General features: G+C 39.2%; 1 protein-coding gene across 7 annotated transcripts; it reads left to right on the forward strand.

Moving 5' to 3' along the window:
• The first annotated feature begins 945 nt into the window (after positions 1 to 945).
• Positions 946 to 18549, forward strand: SAMD9L (sterile alpha motif domain containing 9 like). 7 transcript variants are annotated; one of them, XM_054495949.2, is made up of 6 exons: positions 946 to 1169; positions 2222 to 2485; positions 3337 to 3468; positions 3846 to 3993; positions 4546 to 4647; positions 13301 to 18549. In XM_054495949.2, exon 6 carries the CDS (start codon positions 13321 to 13323, stop codon positions 18073 to 18075), a length of 4755 nt encoding a protein of 1584 aa, XP_054351924.1. In that variant the 5' UTR covers positions 946 to 1169; positions 2222 to 2485; positions 3337 to 3468; positions 3846 to 3993; positions 4546 to 4647; positions 13301 to 13320; the 3' UTR covers positions 18076 to 18549. The 7 variants fall into 7 exon arrangements, with proteins under 7 accessions (XP_054351924.1, XP_054351926.1, XP_054351927.1 ...); XM_054495951.2 differs by having other exon boundaries at positions 979 to 1169; positions 2222 to 2280; XM_054495950.2 differs by having other exon boundaries at positions 981 to 1169; positions 3337 to 3597.
• The last annotated feature ends 4182 nt before the right edge of the window (positions 18550 to 22731 follow it).

Below are 22731 nucleotides of genomic sequence, written 5' to 3' on the forward strand. Positions count from 1 at the left end.
GGACAGCTACTCCACAGACAGAGTAGGATGTTCCCGAAAGTAAGAGGAGGAATACATCCACCCTAGGTACAATGCTTGTATATATGGGGAGATGTGTTTTGCTACAAGGGTTTCTGATAAAGAATTAATTTTCTTAATTAGTGTATTTTGCAAGAATCAATATTATTTTCTTTAAAGCAAAATTAAGAATGCCTTTGTTCTCCAGATATTGGGATATCTGGACACTCCCAAGTCAGGGTCTGTTTAGTAAATATTATTAATTTGCTCCCTTAATCATAAACATCTAGAGGCTAGGAATGCCTACCTTTCTGAGAAGGCAGCCCAGCAAGTCTCAGCCTCATTTTCGTAGCCCTCATTCAAAATGGAGTCACTCTGGTTCGAATGTCTCTGACATCATCAGGGTTGGTTTCTTCTGATGTCTCTCTCCTTGGCTTGTAGATGGCCATCTTTTCTTTGTGTCTTTACATGGTCTTCCCTCTGTATGTGTCTGTGTCCCAATCTCATCTTCTTACAAGGACACAGTCAGATTGAATTACAGTCACTCTAATGACCTCATTTTAACTTAATTACCTCCTGAAAGACCTTATCTCCAAATACAGTTACATTCGGAGGTAGTGAGGATTAGGACTTTAACATATGAATGTTTGGGGGACACAATTCAACCAGTAACAGGAACTTAGATTGCACTGACATATTAATTTTCTCCCTGGTATTTCCATTATCTTTGTCCTGTAGGTAGTTTTTTGGGTCATTGGGTTTTTTTGTTTGTTTGTTTGTTGTTTCCTTATTTCTTAACTCTTATAACTTAAAAATCTGCCTGGTAAACAGTTTCTAAGCAGTGGTTCAAATTTATTGATATTTTTGGTAATGTTATTGATTAAAAAACATTTTAGATCCTTCTAAACCCAAGAAAAAGGAATGTTCTAAAGCAAAACTGAAACTCTCTATATTTCAACTTCCTCCTGCTTCTGAACTGGCACTCTGACACACCCTCAGAAAGTCAGAGCACCGGCAGAACAGAAGACTTCACAATTTAATGCTTTAGTTTTTAAAAAAGGATCCTTACACTCATGTCTCCTAGCCATCAGACGAGGAATGAGACAGCAAAAGTTCAAATGGCCTGTTTCAAGTTTCTGATATAAAACGATGACATTTTCAGGAAAATCCTGGTAAGTAAACTGAATCATTAAACCTTTATTTGTTATGCTTTTGAGGCGACAGCTATTTTTTAAAACTTCAGCTGTACTTTTTATATAAATATATAAATATATGTTTGTACATAAACCATTACTTATAAAAATACTAGAGTAATTAGAAAAATCAATGGATTAAATACATGTCAGTATACTTAACTGATAATAATTTTATAAGTGCTCTTCTAAAAAGAAACGTACCATTAAGTGTAATTAGGATGGTGGTAGGGTTTCTGATTGTGGGCAGGCTTTGGAAAGGAGGATAGAGAAACGATGCAAACAGGGTCAGGAATTTAAGCACTGAAGATTCTAAAGGCACCTGTGATCTTGTGTAATTACACAAAATTCTGTCTTCATAACGTAAGATGTTATTAAAACTTTTACATTTTATCAAAGGTAATACTCTGCAGAGGCTAAATATTATTCTATTAAAGTATTTCATTCACATACATCTTATTCAGCAATCTGGTTGAAAACTAAGAAAAAAAATACAAAGTGTTCTTCAGGAAAACGAAACTAACTTGCTTGTGTGGCTTCTGTCTGCCAGACTATGCGAGGAGGGTGTGGGTAGCTCTCCTGGGCTACAGCCAGATTCTGAAGTGTTTTTCCCCTACATCAGTTCTAAGAATCCTGCAGAGCAGAACACCTCCCTAGGGCATGGATATCGGCGGTGTTGCTGAGGGTCTCTCAAAGATGGGGTGGGCTTGTCCCTGAGAGTTTGCTGACTTGGTAATTCTTGCTGAACATCAAAGAGAGAAAACTGGAGTGTTGAGGATGGCAACCTGCAATTCCTTTGTCAATAACCAACATTGCTAAAGATAAGATTTGTGTTCACAATTGTTTCAAAACAGGACACTGAGGGCCCCTAGAAAGCCAAGACTTATGTCAAGGAAATCATAAAATTTGTCCATACTAATCATGGTCATTTTGATTGTTACTTAGTTCCAACAGCATACATCCAGATGCTCTTAAAATTGTACTGGCTAAAACAAAAGAAAAAATCTGGAGTCTGTTTTTTCCATCTTTAGCATTTCCAGAGAGAGACTGGCTGGTTAAATTTCTGAAAGAGGACACTGGCTAAAAGAAGGTATTGCATCTCACCTGAGCAGATTGTGTCTGTGGAAAGTGTAAGTCCCTTGCCAGAAGAGCAGCTTCCCAGCAAAGGCAGAGGGTGAAAACAGCAAAGGTCTTAGGACACTGGGGACCTAGAGTCAAAAGAGACCTCCTCCAGGGAAAACACTGTGTGAGAAATGGCCTCATTCGGTGACTGTGAATGACACAGCAGAAAGTTGGTAAGGTGTATTCTGTAACTAGGGTATCTACAAAAACTGCAGGAGAAAATATATTCATTCATTTTGCTTTCCTTTTGAAAAAAAACTTCCTTTTCATTATTTGTGACCAGATGATAGAAGCTGGAGTTAGTTCTGGCCTAACGGGTAGCACAGTAAAGAGATTTCCCCAGATTTCTATCTGGAGTTCCAGCCAAGTGAAATAATTTCCCTAGGAAAATGAGGAAGTCCTTTGACCCACAGACACTGGTAGCTCAAGGCCTTTCAAATATTCATTACTTTTAACTACTCTAAGAAAATGTGTTACTCATTTAACAGATTTTTGTTAAGAAGCTATTATGTGCTAGGCAATGCCAGATAATGAACAAAATGTAAAGAAATTTGTCCTTATGGAGTGCATAGAATAATGTGTGGGACAGAAAATAAACAAAGTAAATAGGTTAAAATATATAAAATATTTGCTGCTTGTAAGTCCTAAGTAGATAAAAAATGAAGCCAGAAGAGGAATAGGAAATGTTGGGAGGTGGGATAAAGTTTTCAGTAGGCTGGCCAAACAGTGCCTTGCTGAGAAGGTGGCATTTGACAAAAGATCTCAACAAAGTGAGAGAGTGAGCCTGCTGGTATCCAAGGACATTCCAGGAAGGGAAAACAGGTGTAGTGGCTGGAAACAGGGGCAGGTGCTTCCTTCAGGAAGCAACGAGGAGTTCAGGGGACTGGGCCTGATTTAGAGGGAAAAATAAAGACCTAATATCAGAGGATTAGCACGGTACCAGACTGTGTGAGGCCTTGTCAGATGGAAAGCCACAGACAGGGTTGGACACAACATTGATATGATGTTATTTACATTTTAACAGGGTCATTCTGGCTGCTTTTTTGAGAAGTCCCTGAAGAGATCAATAACAGCAAGAGGGAACCTGGCAAGGAAGCTATTCCTATAATCCAGGAGAGAGAAGAGGAAGGCTTGGACCAGGTGGTAGCGGTGTCAGGTAGTCAAATGCTGGGTATATTTTGAAGATACACCCCATAGGATTTGCTCTACATTGAATGTGGAATGCTGGAAGAGAGATAAAGTGTACCTGCCACATACTTTTTAAGGTTCATTTATTTTCTTAGAAGTAAGTATACAAAGAGATGCTACCCAGGAGAAGGGTATTCTTCTCACTATTCTTTCAAATTTTCTGTATGTTTGAACATTTTCATAGTAGAAAGTTAGGAGGGAAAATCTGTTTCATAAACATTTCCTAAGCAGCAGTCCAGTCTATTGCATTTTAATTGATTGTGATATCATTGTTTTATGCAATACGTTCTCAATAAGTATATCCTCTGGCAAACTGAACAAGGACCAAGTCTGTTCTGCCTACAGCTCTGCTTCCTCATAGCTGCTTTCCAGAACGTGACTCTTGCAATTTATCAAGAAAAGAGAACTAATCTAAGGGATCCAGATCAAACAGCCTCATGAAGACTTATTTCATGTTTCTAATATAAAGATAGAAGTTTTCAGAAAGGCCCTGGTAAGTTTCTAATCATTAAAATCTTGTTTAATCAACTCTCTTTAAAAGCTGTCTTTAAAAACTAATTATAAAAAGTAAAACAGAACTTTGAAAATGAACATACTTGAAAGTGTGCATAAGCTATTTCTTATGAAACCATTTTAAAAGGAATGAGAAATATCACTATTTTTATATGAGAATCAATCGATGTAACGTGTGCTGATTGCAGAATTTTTAAAAAAGAAATTTTCCAGCAAGCATGGCGAGGGTGCAGCATATTTCTAGAGGTGGAAAGCTCTGGGGGTGAGGCTAAAAAACCTGGGTAAAACGTAGACCAGGAGATCAGGAATCCAAGCATACAAAACCGTGTAGAAAATTGTAGCCATGTGCAGCTATGCCATACTCTGTCCTATAAGTTACATTTAATTAAAGAATAAAATCCTCCAAGGTTTAGCCATCATTTTATGTAAGACTTTTATGCACAACTAGCTTGTATAGAGACTATGGGAAGAAATACCTAACTTGAACTTGCACTTCAAGAAAATAAAACTAACTTTTGCTTTGTGGTTTCAGCTACACAGAGCATCAGAGCAGGGGTGGGCCTGCTGGGCTGCAGCTGGGATTCTGAGCATCCTTTCCTGGAGGCACGGAAAGTGAGTGAGTGAGCCCAGTGAGGTGAGTGAGCCCAGTGAGGCCCAGCCTCCTAAACATGAGGGTGAGCACCAGAGCTTGCCAAGGGCAGGCCAGTTTGATCCTTCCTGCTTAGTCCCTAAAGAGAGAAAAATAATAGTCCTTAGGCAGTAGATCCTAAAATTTATTATCTGTAGGGGATCCATTCCAGGACCTGCGCAGATACCAAAACCTGTACATGCTCAAATCCCTAATGTGAAATGGCAAGGTATTTGCATATAACCTATACACATCCTCCCGTGTACTTTGAGTCATCTCTAGATTACTTATAATGCCTAGTGCAATGTAATATTATATAGTTGTTATACTGTATTTATTGTTTAGGGAATAGTGACAATGAAAACAAGTCTGTACATTTTCAGTACAGATGCAATTTTTTTTCAAATATTTTCAATCTGTGGTTGGTTGAATCCACAGATGTGGTACCCACTGATAGGGAGGGCCCAGTGTACAACTAAAGAGAACTCTGTGTTTCAAAATTATCCCAGAACAGAATAGAGTTAAGGTGAAGGTCTTCTGCCCAGCTCCAACCAGAGCAGCTACACCTTTATCCATGTTAGATATTGCAGTTTCAGGTGCATTTATTTGAAGAAGCAGAACAAAAACAAGCAACAGCTAAGACAACACTAGTTCTGGTCCAATTTTCCTGTATTATAAGTGGGAAAACAGGCTCACTGAGAAGAGACATAATTTAATCATGACATCGTTTTTCTGATCACAACTCCTCCACCTTTATACACACTATGTAGCTTCTTGCTAAACATGAAAGCCCTCATGTTTAAAACTATGCCTGCAGTCTAGGGTGTAAGGCTTAAGTCACAGAAAGAGCTGAAGAGTTATGTCAAAGCATTATTAAAGCCTTTTGCCCAAATCATTGTCACCTGAATTAAATAACAGCTCCAACTACCTATGGATTATAGATCATATAAGATGCTTATAATTAACAGAGGGCAAAATTCACATGAAAGTAATATTGGATACATAATAGCTTCAAGTTTTTAAATATCTTCTCAGCTACCAACATAGGGGTGGGAAATGGTGGAATTCTGGCTGAGAAATATTTTCATGTTATATGTTATCATACTAACACATGATGTAGTAACAGAAGAAAAGTGAAGAAGCATGTCGGTGGGTAGATGTGGTTTCAGGAGTTTGGAGAAGCTCTCTTTGGATTCCTTCAGTTCTGCTGGTTTAAACAGGAAGCAAGGTGACCGTGGTGAGGAGGCATTGTAGTTTTGATAAGAGAGGAGAAACGATGAAATGATCATTTAGGAGAATAAAAGAGTGACTAAAGCAGAGAAATAGAGCATGGTAGCTGAGAGCATTAAGGTGGGACCAGTTATGGTATGGAGGGCCATTGTCCAGCCATGTTTCAGTCAGGGTGTGAAGGGCCATTGTCCAGTATACTCCAGTCAGGGTGTAGAGGGCCATTGTCCAGCCATGTTCCAGTCAGGGTGTGGAGTCTTCATCTTTGAACCATTGGGAAACCTCTAAGACAAGGTAAAGATAAAAAGACTCGAGGCTTGAGGAGCACAGATGCCAGTCGCCCTATTTGAGAAGGGTGTTTCTATCTCCATGGTAGTTCCTGACAGAAGTCAATCAATAAAGAAGAAAGTGAGGGAAAGCTGTCATGCTGTCAGGTAACACAAAGACACAAAGACAAGCCCTCTGCTATCCCCCACGCCACCACCCAGCACACACAGTGTCTCTGGGCATGTAATGGTTGCTAAGCAGGAAATTCCTAAAACGCTGCTTCTTGTAGAGTGCTGGGGTCTATAAGAATTACTGTAGTCACAGAAGAGAAAAATCTAGAGTTCTTCCTTACAGTATTTGGGGTGACCCAAAGAAAGGATGGGTAGCTTGAATTACTGAGAGAGGACACTGGCTAGGAGAAAATACTGCCTCACACCTAAACAGAGCCAGTCTATGGTGCACAGTAAGAGCATCTCCAGAGGAGAGTTTGTTGCCTAAAGCAGCAACAGCAGTTAAAACAGTGGAGGGTGACCCTGAAGCCCTGGGGTTCCGGCTCACTGAGGACCTAGGGTAGAAAGAGATCTCCTCCAGGGAAAACCCTATCTGAGAAAAATGCTCACTCAGGGACTGTGAGACACCAAAACCTGAGGAGAAGTGTTAGAAAACTGGAGCTTACAATAGGACATCAAGTCTCTGTAATTTGCCTGTTAGATGAAGAATAAAATGTTTACTGACTTTTCTTTCTGAAAAGTAAACTCTTTTCTTACTAATTATGACCAGCTAACCCAGATGCTGGAGTTGGTTTTGGTCTCATAGATGACAACATGAAGATATTTCCCAAATACAATTCAATTGTTTCACTAATCTAAAAATGTTAATTTCCTCATTCAACAAATATTTATTGAGTGCTTATTTTATGTCAGGCCCTGGTGATTCATGCATGAATGACAGGCAAAAATGCCTGTTCTCATGGAGGTTATATTCCAGTTGCTGACACACAATGAGAAATATAATTAAGTAAAATGTATAGTACATAAATCTAAAGTGAAAACTTGAAGCAGGGAAGAGCAATGGGAAGTGCTGGAGAAAGGACTGAAATTTTAAGAAAGATGAGCAAGAAAAGCCTTACTGAATTTGAGTAAAGAGCTAAAAAGGTGAGGGTGTGAGCTGTGTTGGCATCTGGAGGAAAATCATTCCAAGCAGAGGGAACAGGTAGTGCAAAGGCCTCGTGTGGCTGCACGGCTGGCATGTTTGAGGAACAGTAAGACAACTGGGCAGCTGGAGGGAAGTGACAGGAAGTAATGAGGTCAAAAAGACAGTGGGGTGGACATATCATGTCAGACCTTATTTAAGGACTTTGGCTTTTACTCCATGCGAGATGAGAAGTCAGATAAAAGTTTTGAGCAGAGGACACTGACTAAGAGTCAGTGACATGATCACACTTACACTTTTGAACAGGATCAGGTGGGCTGTTGTGTTGAAAATAGAGTGAATGGCATGGCGGTAGGGCAAAGCCAGAGTCAGAGAGACCAGGTAACAAAAATAATCCAGGAAAGAGATGATGGCCTAGAACAGGGTGGTAGCAGTAGGGATAGTGGGAAAGGGTGGAATTCTGGATATACTGTGAAGGTGTGATTGAAAGTATTTGCTAATACAATGAGTGAAAAAAAAAGCAGTCAAAAATGCTGCCAAGGTTTTTGCCTTGAACAATTGACAAGTTCCATTAACTGATAAGACTGTAGGAGGAGCAAGTTTGGAGTAGGAGGGGCAGATATCAGGAGATCAATTTTGGCCATGTTCGTTTTAGGACTGTCGTATATCTAGGTGAACATAAAGAAGGCAGATATATGGACATCATGGCAGAAGCCAGGGCCGATCATGTTAATTTGGAAGTCATAGGCATACAGATTGCGTTTAAATGCAAGATAGATGAGATTCATAGGGAGAAACTCTAGATAGAACTCTAGATAGAAAAGAGGCTAGGTCTGAGAGGCACTTCAACATTTAGAGGTGGAGAGTTAAGGAAGAACCAGCAGAGGAAACTGAGAAGGACTAGCCAGAAAAGGAGGAGGAAAAATCAGGAAAGGTAGTGTCCCAAAAGCCTGCAAGGAGAGTAATCCAAGGAAAAGAGAGCAATCACTTGTTTCAAGTGCTGCTGCTCTGTCAAGAACTGTCTGTAGCAATACCAAGTGCAATTTTAGTGGAGGAGTGAGGCCAAAGCCTAATTGGCGTGACTTCTAAAGTGAGTGGAAGAAGAGAAACACGAAACGGAAAGTGTAGACAGATCTACTGTGAAGAAAAGCAGAAATGTGGGGAAGAGTAGTTTCCAAAGAGTCTTGCTTAACATGAAAAAAATAAACATGCGTGATTGCTGAAGGAGATCTAGTAGATGAGGAAAGACTGAAGAAGCCAAATAGAGAGGGGACACTTTCTGGAGCAACTTCCTGAATAGGTGAGAGGGATGCAAGGACTACTGCAAGTGGAGAGGTTGACCTCACTAGGCATGTGGGCAGAACATGCAGAGAACACAAACTAACATATGATGTAGTAACAGAAGAAAAGTGAAGAAGCAGGTTGATGGGTAGATGTGGTTTCAGGAGTTTGGAGAAGCTCTCTTTGGATTTCTTCAATTCTGCCGGTTTAAACGGGAAACAAGGTGACCGTGGTGAGGAGGTGTTGTAAGTTTGATGAGAGAGGAGAGACAGCGAAATGATCGTTTAGGAGAATAAGAGAGTGACTACTGCAAGTGGAGAGGTTGACTAAAGCAGAGAAATAAAGCATGGTAGCTGACAGCATTAAGGTGAGACCAGTCACAGTATGAAGGGCCATTGTCCAGCCATGTTCCAGTCAGGCTGTGGAGGGCCATTGTCCAGCATTCTCCAGTCAGGGTGTGGAGGGCCATTGTCCAGCATGCTCCAGTCAGAGTATGAAGGGCCATTGTCCAGCATGCTCCAGTCAGTGTGGAGGCCCATTGTCCAACCATGTTCCAGTGAGGGTGTGGAGGGCCATTGTCCAGCATGCTCCAGTCAGGGTGCAGAGGGCCATTGTCCAGCCATTTTCCAGCCAGGGTATGGAGGGCCATTCTCCAGCCATGCTCTGACAAGCTGTTGGGGACTGAGTGGGGACTGAGTGGTGGATGTAACTAGCATTGTAGTTTAACTATAAGAGTGTACCAGAGAGGAGAAAAATAAGTCATGATAATGAATAATCAAAAAAATTAAGTCAGTAAAAGATGAAAAGTGAAACATGAATGGAGTGAGGAAAAGTGACACAGTAGTAGAATCCATAGATCGAAGGTGTTGGTGTTAAAGAAATACTTACTAGTGTTTGAGCACTAAAGGCAGTGGGCCTGAGGGGCAGGAGATGGTAGGGACACGGAAGTGTTTGAAACAGAGAGGACGGAGGGCTTGTAGTTCTCGGTAACTGTATTTGTTGGCTAGAGCTGCCATAACAAAGTAGCACAGAGTCACTTCAACAACAGAAATGTATTATCTCAGAACTCTTGTGACTAGAAGTCCAAGATCAAGCTATTGGCAGGGTGGGTTCCTTCTGAGGGCTACAAGGGAGAATTTCTTCCATGCCTCTCACAGTAGCATGCTGGCAATCTTTGGTGATTCTTGGCTTGTAGAAACATCACGCTGACCTCTGCCTTCGTCTTCACATACTGTTCTCCCAGTGTGTAAGCAAGCCCAAGTTTCCCCTTTTTACAAAAACCTCAGTCATGTTGGATTAGGGTCCACTATAACTTCATGTCAACTAATTACATCTACAACAATCCTGTCTCCAAATAAAGTCACATTCTAAGGTGCTGGAGGTTAGGACTTCAGCGCCTGAATTTTGGTGCGATATAATTCAATCCATAAAATAGTAATGATAAGGTCAAGGATATGACCATGGGAATAGAGGTGGGTTGATGTCAAGATAAAAGTCAATTGGGTGAGAGGCCATCGTATTGGAAGGATCAATGACATGTCTATTGAGCCACCAATAATTATGACAGAAATGGTATCTGAGGACACAAGTGTCCTCTTCCCTTCAGCTTCCTACATTTTAATACAAAATGTATTTAATACAAAATGTGTTAAAATGCCTAAAAACTGTATAAAATATATAAAAAGTAAGTATTCAGCAAATTTTCAAAGTATGAAATATCTTAAGACTAAGATTTAAAATACTATGGTAGTTATCTCACATGTAATGACTTCAAAAAAAGTTTTCATTAAGGATATGTTTATTAATAACTGCTTATACTATTGGTTTTATATAATGCTTGTAAACAGATGAGGCAGGGCCCCTCTCTCAGTCTTACCCGAGATGACACTTAGGGCCTCGGCAGGGGAGATGGGAAGATCAGGGATGAGCCTACCAGGCTCCCAAGCTCCATCTGCCCCGGAGTACTCTACGGCAGGACCAGTGCCCTGGCTCTGGGTGCAGGAGTAGGAACTGCCCACTGCTGGAACAGCACTATGTCATACCCCTTAGACCCATTAAAGGGGCCTTTGGCAGGTCCACCAAGTAGACTATTTCTTATTCCCTAACTCTATCCCCCAGGCTTTCTCCCTCAATTGCCTCCCACGTGACTCCAGCAGTTCCCTTAACTTCACCTACCCAATGTTCCCACTCTCTTCTTCCTCATATATCCCAGGCCTAGACTCCTTGTGTCTGACAAAAAGCACTACCACACTTTGTCAGTATAAACTTTTTTGAGTGTGTGTGTGTGTGTGTGTGAGACTTATTTCATTTTTTTATCTTCTCCAATGGACAATAAATATCATGAAAGAGCTTCACATCTGTTTTGATTATCACTGTTTTTCCTGAGCATGATGCCTGGTACATAATAGGTGCTCATTAAATATGTGTTGAATGAATGAACAGATGACACTATTTAAGATAAATAACACATCGCTAGTTACAATATATGGGCTAATTTTTGTGGGACCCCCTAAGACCCACAAGTGACTTCTGTCTACGCTACAGATGAACTGAATTGATCATCTAAAATACATTTATAGCATTCATTGTGTCAGTTGCTCATGGTTCTGCTAATTGGCCCAGGACTAGTTGTGATCTGCAGACTGAAGCCAGAGTAAGTAAGAGAATTCAAGACATTAAGACAACCAGGAACAGTTTTACCAAGGCAAGTGGAAGCTGCTAGGCTCAGTGGTTGCATGCCTGTAGATGGGGTAAATCATCCCGGTGCAAATATGGTATTCACACCATAAATGTGTAGTGCAAGTTTCCTCTGTGGCCAATCACAGGGCTGCAAGCTGAAGCCCCAGTTAGCTTATTCTCCATACATAACTTCAAGGGGACTTTCTGGTGAACTTTTCCAAGAAGCTCCAAGCACAGATGGTTCAAATTTGCAGTTTGGCTAGACTTTGTGACTGGCTGTACATTAAATTTTTTTAAAAACCTTAGGTTCCTTAAACCTAAGGAAACTAAAAATTACAAATCATTTGAAACAGCAGTCCCCAACCTTTTTGGAACCAGGGACCGGCTTCATGGGAGACAATTTTTCCACAGGGTAGTGGGGGATGTTTTTGAGTTTATTCAAGGGCATTACATTTTGTGTGCACTTTATTTCTATTATTATTACATTGTAAAATATAATGAAATTATTATACAACTCACCATAATGTAGACTCAGTGGGAGCCCTGAGCTTGTTTTCCTGCAGCTAGATGGTCCCATTTGGGGTGATGGGACAGAGTGACTGATCATCAGGCATGAGATTCTCATAAGGAGTGTGCAGCCTGGATCCCTCATATGCACAGTTCACAACAGGGTTTTCACTCCTATGAGAAACTAATGCCGCCACTGATCTGGCGGGATGTGGAGCTCAGGCAGTAATGCAAGATATGGTGAGAGGCTGTAAATACAGATGAAGCTTTGCCAGCTCACCCACCAGCCAGTCACCTCTTGCTGTGCAGCCCAGTTTCTAACAGGCTAGAGACTGGTACTGGTCCAGATCCCCAGATTTGGGGACCCCTAGTTTAAAATGCTTGCATTTTCTCTTTTTATAGTTTAGTCTAGTGTTTTTGTTTCATTTGATCTTTAATGTTTTTTTGTCTGTCCTTAAAATATTCTCACTTTCTGATTTTCTGTTTACTTAAACCAATTAATTGATTTATCTTTTAAATTCTGATTCAGTAGGTCTAAGTGGGGGCCTGAGAATTTACATTTCTAGCCAGCTTCTAAGTGATGCTGATGCTGCTGGTTTGGAGACCACACCTTGAGAACCACTGCTCTTGGTCTTGTCCGCACAATAGATGCACCAAGGCAAATGTTTAAAAGTACTAATGCCTGACAACACCACCCTCACTCCCTCAACCAACTAATGCAGTCTCAGGTGTGGAATGCCAAGTGATTCTAATGTTTAACCAAGGTTGAGAACCCCTGTTCTAGGAGTCCAAAATAGGCAGCTCTTGCCATTCATCAAAGTACATAGTTGTAGGATCTTCATTAGCCTCATATCAATTTAGGTGAAAATGGCTCTAACAAAATTAAAAACTCATACTATTTTCCCTATCTAGTTTCAGGGAGCCCAGCTTGAATTATAGCTAGTCTTTTTGGTACCTCCTGAGAGCACAAGAATTAGCCAATCAAATCAATTATCCTGACATTTTGCTACCAAGTTCCCCCAAACCCTAGCCTTGTGGCCTAACAGCTTGAGTTCCAAAAGAAAACAGAAGATTATTTAACCAACTGCTCTGTTACTATGTAACAAAGATAGCCAGCTGTAGATTCCTGTTCCTCAACCCACTTCTACCTATCCAGTTTCATTACTTTAAAGTTTATTTGCAATATTCCTATATGCTATGGAAACCAATTTCTATATTACTTAAGATTCTGGTTTTAAGTTACAACAACCCAACTTTCACCAAGTTAAGCTAAAAGGGAGAATTATTGTAAGGCTAAAAGGTGTGTCACCAGCTAGCAGCTACAGCTTATTTCATAATTACAATTAGAGTTACCTAAGAAACAAGGGTATGAATTAGGATGGTAAAACAGCTAAAGTAAGTATCAAGCAGTTTTAAGAATCAGCCTTGAGCAATATTATACATATATATATATGTATCTTCTGTATGATAATGTATACATAATTTTCTATGTGATTTCAATAACAAAGTATAATTCTAAAATAGTTATTATATTGCTTTTTCTCAGGAAGAAGTTGAAGCTTTGATATGAGTAAACAAGTATCTTTACCTGAAATGATCAAAGACTGGACCAAAGAGCATGTGAAAAAATGGGTAACTGAAGACCTTAAGATTAATGAGCAATATGGGCAAATTCTGCTCAGTGAAGAAGTAACAGGATTAGTCCTGCAGGAATTAACTGAGAAGGACCTTATAGAAATGGGGCTACCACGGGGTCCAGCACTTTTGATAAAACGTTCATATAACAAATTTTATAGTAAGTCCCCTGAAAGTGACAATCACGATCCGGGACAATTAGATAATTCAAAACCGTCCAAAACAGAACACCAAAAAAATCCAAAACAAACCAAAAAGGAAGAAGAAAATTCAATGTCATCTAATATTGATTATGATCCCAGAGAGATCAGAGATATCAAAGAACAAGAATCAATTCTTATGAAAGAAAATGTGTTAGATGAAGTAGCAAATGCTAAAGACAAGAAAAAGGGTAAGCTAAAACCTGAACAATTGACTTGTATGCCATATCCTTTTGATCAGTTCCATGACAGCCATCGCTACATAGAACATTATACTCTACAACCTGAAACAGGAGCACTCAATCTCATTGATCCAATACATGAGTTCAAAGCTCTCACAAACACAGAAACAGCCACAGAAGCGGACATTAACATGAAATTCAGCAATGAAGTCTTCCGATTTGCATCAGCTTGTATGAATTCACGCACCAATGGCACCATCCATTTTGGAGTCAAGGATAAACCCCATGGAGAAATTGTTGGTGTGAAAATCACCAATAAGGCTTCCTTCATTGACCACTTCAATGTAATGATCAAAAAGTATTTTGAAGAAAGTGAGATCAATGAAGCCAAGAAGTGTATTCGGGAGCCAAGGTTTGTGGAAGTCCTTCTGCAGAACAATACACCATCTGACAGATTTGTCATTGAAGTCGATATTATTCCAAAACACTCTATATGTAAAGATAAATATTTCTACATTCAGATGCAAATTTGTAAAGATAAAACATGGAAACAAAACCAAAATCTTTCACTGTTTGTAAGAGAAGGGGCTAGCTCTAGGGATATCCTGGCCAATTCCAAGCAACGGGATGTAGATTTCAAAGCATTTTTACAAAATTTAAAGTCACTGGTAGCATCTAGAAAAGAGGCTGAAGAAGAGTATGGAATGAAGGCAATCAAGAAGGAGAGTGAAGGACTAAAGCTGGTTAAACTTCTCATAGGAAACCGAGACTCACTGGATAATTCATACTATGACTGGTATATTCTTGTAACAAATAAATGCCATCCAAACCAAATAAAGCACTTAGATTTTTTAAAAGAAATTAAATGGTTTGCTGTGTTGGAGTTTGATCCTGAATCTATGATCAATGGAGTGGTCAAAGCTTACAAAGAAAGTCGGGTGGCAAACCTTCACTTTCCAAATCAATATGAAGACAAGACAACTAACATGAGGGAGAAGATTTCTACTCTTAATCTTTACCAACAGCCCAGCTGGATTTTCTGCAATGGCAGATCAGACCTGAAAAGCGAGACACATAAACCTCTAGAACCACATTTATGGCAGAGAGAAAGAGCTTCAGAAGTCAGGAAACTTATTTTATTTCTCACAGATGAAAATATAATGACAAGAGGAAAATTTTTGGTAGTGTTTCTATTACTCTCTTCAGTGGAAAGCCCAGGAGATCCACTCATTGAAACTTTCTGGGCTTTCTATCAGGCTCTCAAAGGAATGGAAAATATGTTGTGTATCTCTGTAAACTCACATATTTATCAACGATGGAAAGATCTACTACAAACAAGAATGAAGATGGAAGATGAATTAACAAACCACAGTATTTCCACTTTAAATATAGAACTAGTAAACAGCACCATCCTTAAACTAAAATCGGTGACTCAGTCATCAAGAAGGTTTTTGCCTGCCCATGGATCTTCTTCAGTTATCCTAGAGAAAAAGAAAGAGGATGTCTTGACTGCACTGGAAATCCTCTGTGAAAATGAGTGTAAAGACACAGACATCGAGAAAGACGAATCTAAATTCCTGGAGTTTAAGAAATCAAAAGAAGAACACTTTTATCGAGGTGGCAAAGTATGCTGGTGGAACTTCTATTTTTCTTCTGAAAATTATTCTTCAGATTTTGTTAAAAGGGACAGTTATGAAAAGCTTAAAGATTTAATACACTGCTGGGCAGAGTCTCCTAAACCAATATTTGCAAAAATCATCAATCTTTATCATCATCCAGGCTGTGGGGGTACCACACTGGCTATGCATGTTCTCTGGGACTTAAAGAAAAACTTCAGATGTGCTGTGTTAAAAAACAAGACAACTGATTTTGCAGAAATTGCAGAGCAAGTGATCAATCTGGTCACCTATAGGGCAAAGAGCCATCAGGATTACATTCCTGTGCTTCTCCTTGTGGATGATTTTGAAGAACAAGAAAATGTCTACTTTCTACAAAATGCCATCCATTCTCTTTTAGCAGAAAAGGATTTGCGATATGAAAAAACATTGGTAATTATCTTAAACTGCATGAGATCCCGGAATCCAGATGAAAGTGCAAAATTGGCAGACAGTATTGCACTAAATTACCAACTTTCTTCCAAGGAACAAAGAGCTTTTGGGGCCAAACTGAAGGAAATTGAAAAGCAGCACAAGAACTGTGAAAATTTTTATTCCTTCATGATCATGAAAAGCAATTTTGATGAAACATATATAGAAAATGTAGTCAGGAATATCCTAAAAGGACAGGATGTTGACAGAAAGGAAGCACAACTCATTTCCTTCCTGGCTTTACTCAATTCTTATGTTACTGATTCTACAATTTCAGTTTCACAGTGTGAAATATTTTTGGGAATCATATACACTAGTACACCCTGGGAACCTGAAAGCTTAGAAGACAAGATGGGAACTTATTCTACACTTCTAATAAAAACGGAAGTTGCAGAATATGGGAGATACACAGGTGTGCGTATCATTCACCCTCTGATTGCTGTGTACTGTCTAAAAGAACTGGAAAGAAGCTATCACTTGGACAAATGTCAAATTGCATTGAATATATTAGAAGAGAATTTATTCTATGATTCTGGAATAGGAAGAGACAAATTTCAACATGATGTTCAAACTCTTCTGCTTACAAGACAGCGCAAGGAGTATGGAGATGAAACAGACACTTTGTTTTCCCCATTAATGGAAGCTTTACAGAATAAAGACATTGAAAAGGTCTTGAGTGCAGGAAGTAGACGATTCCCACAAAATGCATTCATTTGTCAAGCCTTAGCAAGACATTTCTACATTAAAGAGAAGGACTTTAACACGGCTCTGGACTGGGCACGTCAGGCCAAAATGAAAGCACCTAAAAATTCCTATATTTCAGATACACTTGGTCAAGTCTACAAAAGTGAAATCAAATGGTGGTTGGATGGGAACAAAAACTGTAGGAGCATTACTGTTAATGACCTAACACATCTCCTAGAAGCTGCCGAAAAAGCCTCAAGAGCTTTCAAAGAATCCCAAAGGCAAACTGATAGTAAAAACTATGAAACCGAGAACTGGTCACCACAGAAGTACCAAAGACGATATGACATGTATAATACAGCTTGTTTCTTGGGTGAAATAGAAGTTGGTCTTTACACCATCCAGATTCTTCAGCTCACTCCCTTTTTCCACAAAGAAAATGAATTATCCAAAAAACATATGGTGCAATTTTTATCAGGAAAGTGGACCATTCCTCCTGATTCCAGAAATGAATGTTATTTGGCTCTTAGCAAGTTCACATCCCACCTAAAAAATTTACAATCAGATCTGAAAAGGTGCTTTGACTTTTTTATTGATTATATGGTTCTTCTGAAAATGAGGTATACCCAAAAAGAAATCGCGGAAATCACGTTAGGCAAGAAAGTCAGTCGTTGTTTCAGGAAATACACAGAACTTTTCTGTCATTTGGATCCATGTCTATTACAAAGTAAAGAGAGTCAATTACTCCAGGAGGAGAATTGCAGGAAAAAGCTAGAAGCTCTGAGAGCAGATAGGTTTGCTGGACTCTTGGAATATCTTAATCCAAACTACAAAGATGCTGCCACCATGGAAAGTATAGTGAATGAATATACCTTCCTACTGCAGCAAAACTCAAAAAAGCACATGACAAATGAGAAACAAAATTCCATTTTGGCCAACATTATTCTCAGTTGTCTAAAGCCCAACTCCAAGTTTATTCAACCACTTACCACGCTAAAAAAACAACTCCGAGAGGTCTTGCAATCTGTAGGACCAAGTCATCAATATCCAGGCCCTTATTTCTTGGCCTGCCTCCTGTTCTGGCCAGAAAATCAAGAGCTAGATCAAGATTCCAAACTAATAGAAAAGTACGTTTCATCCTTAAATAGATCCTTCAGGGGACAGTACAAGCGCATGTGCAGGTCCAAGCAGGCAAGCACACTTTTCTATCTAGGCAAAAGGAAGGGTCTAAACAGTATTGTTCACAAGGCCAAAATAGAGCAGTACTTTGATAAAGCACAAAACACAAATTCCCTCTGGCACAGTGGGGATGTGTGGAAAAAAAATGAAGTCAAAGACCTCCTGCGTCGTCTAACTGGTCAGGCTGAAGGCAAGCTAATCTCTATAGAATATGGAACAGAGGAAAAAATAAAAATACCAGTAATATCTGTTTATTCAGGTCCACTCAGAAGTGGTAGGAACATAGAAAGAGTGTCTTTCTACCTAGGATTTTCCATTGAAGGCCCTCTGGCATATGATATAGAAGTAATTTAAGATAATACATCACCTGTAGTTCAAATATGTTTATTTATATCTTTATGATTTTATTCCCTCTCTCTATTCTCATGGCACTTTCATAACATTATGGCTAACCTCTAATTACAGATTTTGCTTTTGCCTCCCTGAATGAATTATAAGCCTTTTTAAGATATGAAATATGCCTACCCGCAGAGCTTGGCACAAAGTAGAGTCAATCGTTTAATGTTTTAAATATGCATTTTCAGATCAAATAATTAAGAAGTTTCATTGATATCCACTGGTCACATCATAACTGTTTATAGGGCAATAAAATCTGTGTTAAATTCAATTGCTTTTATAAGTTTTCTAAATTATTTCTTCACTGTGACAGCAAAGATTTAAATAAGATGAATGTAAAAGAGAAAGCTTATTGGACTCAAACCCACAGATCCACACCAGAGTTCTACTTACCTCATCTTGGTATCAATAAAAACTTATATGGAAGGTAAATATGTTGTTCTCCATCCTCCACATAACACTCTCCCCAACACACACACACACACACACACTCCTTGTACCCCTTGCCCTTCTCCCAGATCATTGTTCCAGGAGAGAGAAGAGTTAAAAAAATAAAGTAATCATAAACTTGAACTCTCTCCATTCTCTTGTTCCCATTTACAGGTGAATCTCTTCCTTTAAGCCATTTTTTGTCTCCTGTGAATACAGCCTTATCTCCACCTGTTCCTTAGATCCCATCTCCCCTGGCTTATTTTTTCCATTCATTACCCTCTTTGTTCCCTTTACTTCTCAATCTGTGCTATATACATGCTGTTCTCTCTGTTGAGATTGCCTTATTTCCATCTAACATTCTCTCTCCTGCTATTCTGATTTGTCATTCACAACTGAGTTCAAGAGTCACCTTCACCAGGAAGTCTTCCATGACCACAATCATTCCTGCCTGATTAGAGGGCTTCCTCATGGTAATATGTGTTCTCAAGTTTTCAGTGTTAAGGAATGCCATCCCAGAAGCTCATTCTCAGATGCACAACAGCCAGAACAGTCTCAAGCAGCATTCTAGAGCTTGGAATTTAAGAACTATGCATTGCCTATAAAGTGAAACATAGGCTAATATAGATTAAATTGAATATTGAAATAACAAATATGTTTATTTATCCACATCTTTTTATCTCTTTGTAATGTAACTTAGATATTCTGGACTCCAAACCCAATTCTTCTTGTCATCAAGAAGTCTATGCTCTATCAGGGTTCTTCTGGCCTATATTTCTATGAATCTGGGCAATGCTCACACGGTCCAGAACATGTCCCTCTTTCTGAAAGCTGTGTCTGCTGCTGATTCTGCTCCAAACAGTTGCCTCCCTCTTCTGCAGTCCACCAGTCCATACAGTAACAGGATCTCCCAAGTGGCTATACTCCCCAAGCTGTTCATAGGCCTGTGGACATAGGCCTGATCCTTATTTCTTTTAAACTCCCCTACTGGATTATAACATTTAGTAAGATATAACTAAAGTCTTGATGTAGAGAAAAAAGTTATAATGAAAGGAGGAAAAACTACTAAATATTCCTGCTAACCATAACTATCTTTAGAGTTAATAATTCTGGCCCCACCACCAGGTATCTTAGCTTCCTTCTCCTTAGCCCCCATTTCAACAGCCATGCTATAGAGTGATCTTTTCTCATTCTCCTGAATGAAACAACCCCTAAACGTGAATGCTTGACTCAGAGAGTAGGATGCAAACCCTTTGACGCCCCCAGAAATAATTATGTTCTTCCTGAAAAGAAATATAGTGTAATATGCAAAATGTCACCCCATCCTCAATGAGGAGAAGGTCTTACATTACTCTGCAGAGAAGCTTATGAACCTCAAAAATCTGAGACAGGTCTCAGTTAATTTAGAAAGTTTATTTTGCCAAGGTTGAGGATGTATACCCATGACACAGCCTCAGAAGGTCCTGATAACATGTTCCCAAGGTGCACAGCTTGGTTTTATATATTTTAGGGAGACATGAGACATCAATCAATGTATGTAAGATGTACATTGGTTCCGTCCAAAAAAGAGGGACAACTCAAGAAGGGAGGGAGCTTCCAGGTCACAGGTAGGTGAGAGAGAACAGTTGCATTCTTTTCAGTTTGTGATTAACCTTTCCAAAGAAGGCAATGAGATATGCATTTTCCTCAGTGAGCAGAGGGATGACTTTGAATAGAATGGGAAGCAGGTTTGCCCTAAGCAATTCCCAGCTTGACTTTTCCCTTTAGGTTAGTGATTTTGGGGGGCCCAAGATTTTCAAGATTTACTTTCCTTTCACATTTTCCCCCTTTTCTTTTTTAAAATCTTTGGAGAAAGCATTTTAGAAGAAAATGAGTCTCTGGTCTCAGGTTTCATCTAGCCTCTCATGGCTAAAATGGTTTATTCCTAGACAGTTAAGTCCCAAGTTATTAGGAAAGCTCATTTTTAGCAAGTTGAGAAGTCTTATGTCCTATGCAGAGAAAACAGGGGGAGAGAGAAAAACTACAAGATATAAAAGAACAATCCTGGTAAATCAATATAGGTCACACTACTCTGAAGCCCATGTATCAGTAGGCAGGTTTGAAAGTGGCTTATGTATGTAAATAGGCTGCTGTTATTTTTTTCTGAAGTTTAAGTTATCTAGCATCAGGTCACAGGGCTTTTAAAAGCACAACTTAGTTTTCAGTGACTCCAAATGAGGAAAAATGGGGGGAAAAAGAAGGGAAAAAAATGAAAACATTATTTTGAAAACTTGCACCCAAGAAACATTAGAATTCAGCCCAAACTGTAGAAAATAATAAAAACTGAAAAATATTAGGCAAGACTAGAATCCAACAACAGATGTACTATAGTTTTTGAAACATAATTTTTCTCTCTCCAGTTTCCCATTGTTACTAAAGACACATCATGGTAGGACCAATTTGCTTTATTGTACTTAGCCAGATTATTTGTATAAAGTGCAGCAGGAATAATTATTTTTCACATAGGCTTTTTAAATTGGCTTTGATGGAACTTTGTTCCATAGAAGGCATCTCAGATCAGCCTTTGTTTTTTGTTTTTTGGGTTTTTTTTTTTTTTTGAGATGGAGTCTCACTCTGTCACCCAGGCTGGAGTGCAATGGTGCAATCTCAGCTCATTGTAACCTCTGCCTCCTGGGTTCAAGTGATTCTCCTGCCTCAAGCTGCCCAGCCATGTTTTGTACCATCAAATACCTATGAGTTGGGTGAATTCTTCTCCCCTTGAGGTCCCAAGATAACTTGGGGCCCTGGGCCTGTCATAAAGTGACATTCTTTATTTACCACAGGTCAGGAACCCTGTGCAGGGACTGTGTAGACAAGGTATAAGGCCAGTTTTCCCAAAAATCTTTTATTGGCTCTATAGGGCAAGTTTGATTCTTTAAAGGAAAGCATGTCATTCCAGTCACCGCCTTGGTAAAATAACCAGTTTCTCCAATTGTGTCCTGTTACGAATGAAAACAAATTCTTATTGCATTTACATAAATAACTATACTGCCATAAATTAAGAATACTCAGAAATAGTTTCCAAATTCTGGAGAAATAAGGTAGAGAGAAACAAATATGCTCCAAATTTTGTTCATAGGAGTATACTTATTTGTAAAAAGCTGTCAATAGCTCAAAAGAAAAGTTTCCCTGACTCTGAAAAACAAAACAAAGGATCAGAAACATTTTTTTAAATTTTTTCTTTTTTTATTTATAATACTTTAAGTTCTGGATACATGTGCAGAATGTGCAGGTTTGTTGCATAGGTATACACATGCCATGGTGGTTTGCTACACTCATCAACCCATCATCCACATTAGGTATTTCTCCTAATGCTATCCCTCCCCTAGCCTTCCACCCCTCAACAGGCCCCGGTGTGTGGTGTTCCCTTCCCTGTGTCCATATGTTCTCATTGTTCAATTCCCACTTACTAGTGAGAACATGCAGTATTTGGTTTTCTGTTCCTTTGTTAGTTTGCTGAGAATGATGGTTTCCAGCTTCATCCATGTCCCTGCAAAGGACATGAACTCATCCTTTTTTATGGCTGCATAGTATTCCATGGTGTGTATGTGCCACATTTTTTTAATCCAGTCTATCATTGATGGGCATTGGGGTTGATTCCAAGTCTTTGCTATTGTGAACAGTGCTGCAATAAACATATGTGTGCATGTGTCTTTATAGTAGAATGATTTATAATTCTTTGGGTATATACCCAGTGATGGGATTGCAGGGTCAAATGGTATTTCTGCTTCTAGATCCTTGAGGAATCACCATACTGTCTTCCACAATGATTGAACTAGTTTACACTCCACCAACAGTGTAAAAGTGTTCCTATTTCTCCACATCCTCTCCAGCATCTGTTGTTTCCTGTCTTTTTAATGATCGCCATTCTAACTGGTGTGAGCTGGTATCTCATTGTGGTTTTGATTTGCATTTCTCTAATGACCAGTGATTATGAGCTTTTTTTCATATGTTTGTTGGCCACATAAATGTCTTCTTTTGAGAAACGTCTGTTCATATACTTCACCCACTTTTTGATTGGGTTGTTTGTTTTTTTCTTGCAAATTTGTTTAAGTTCCTTGTAGATTGTGGATATTAGCCCTTTGTCAGACGGTTAGATTGCAAAACTTTTCTCCCATTCTGTAGGTTGCCTGTTCGCTCTGATGA

This window comes from Pongo pygmaeus, chromosome 6, assembly GCF_028885625.2.
Source record: "Pongo pygmaeus isolate AG05252 chromosome 6, NHGRI_mPonPyg2-v2.0_pri, whole genome shotgun sequence".
NCBI classification, from domain to species: domain Eukaryota; kingdom Metazoa; phylum Chordata; class Mammalia; order Primates; family Hominidae; genus Pongo; species Pongo pygmaeus.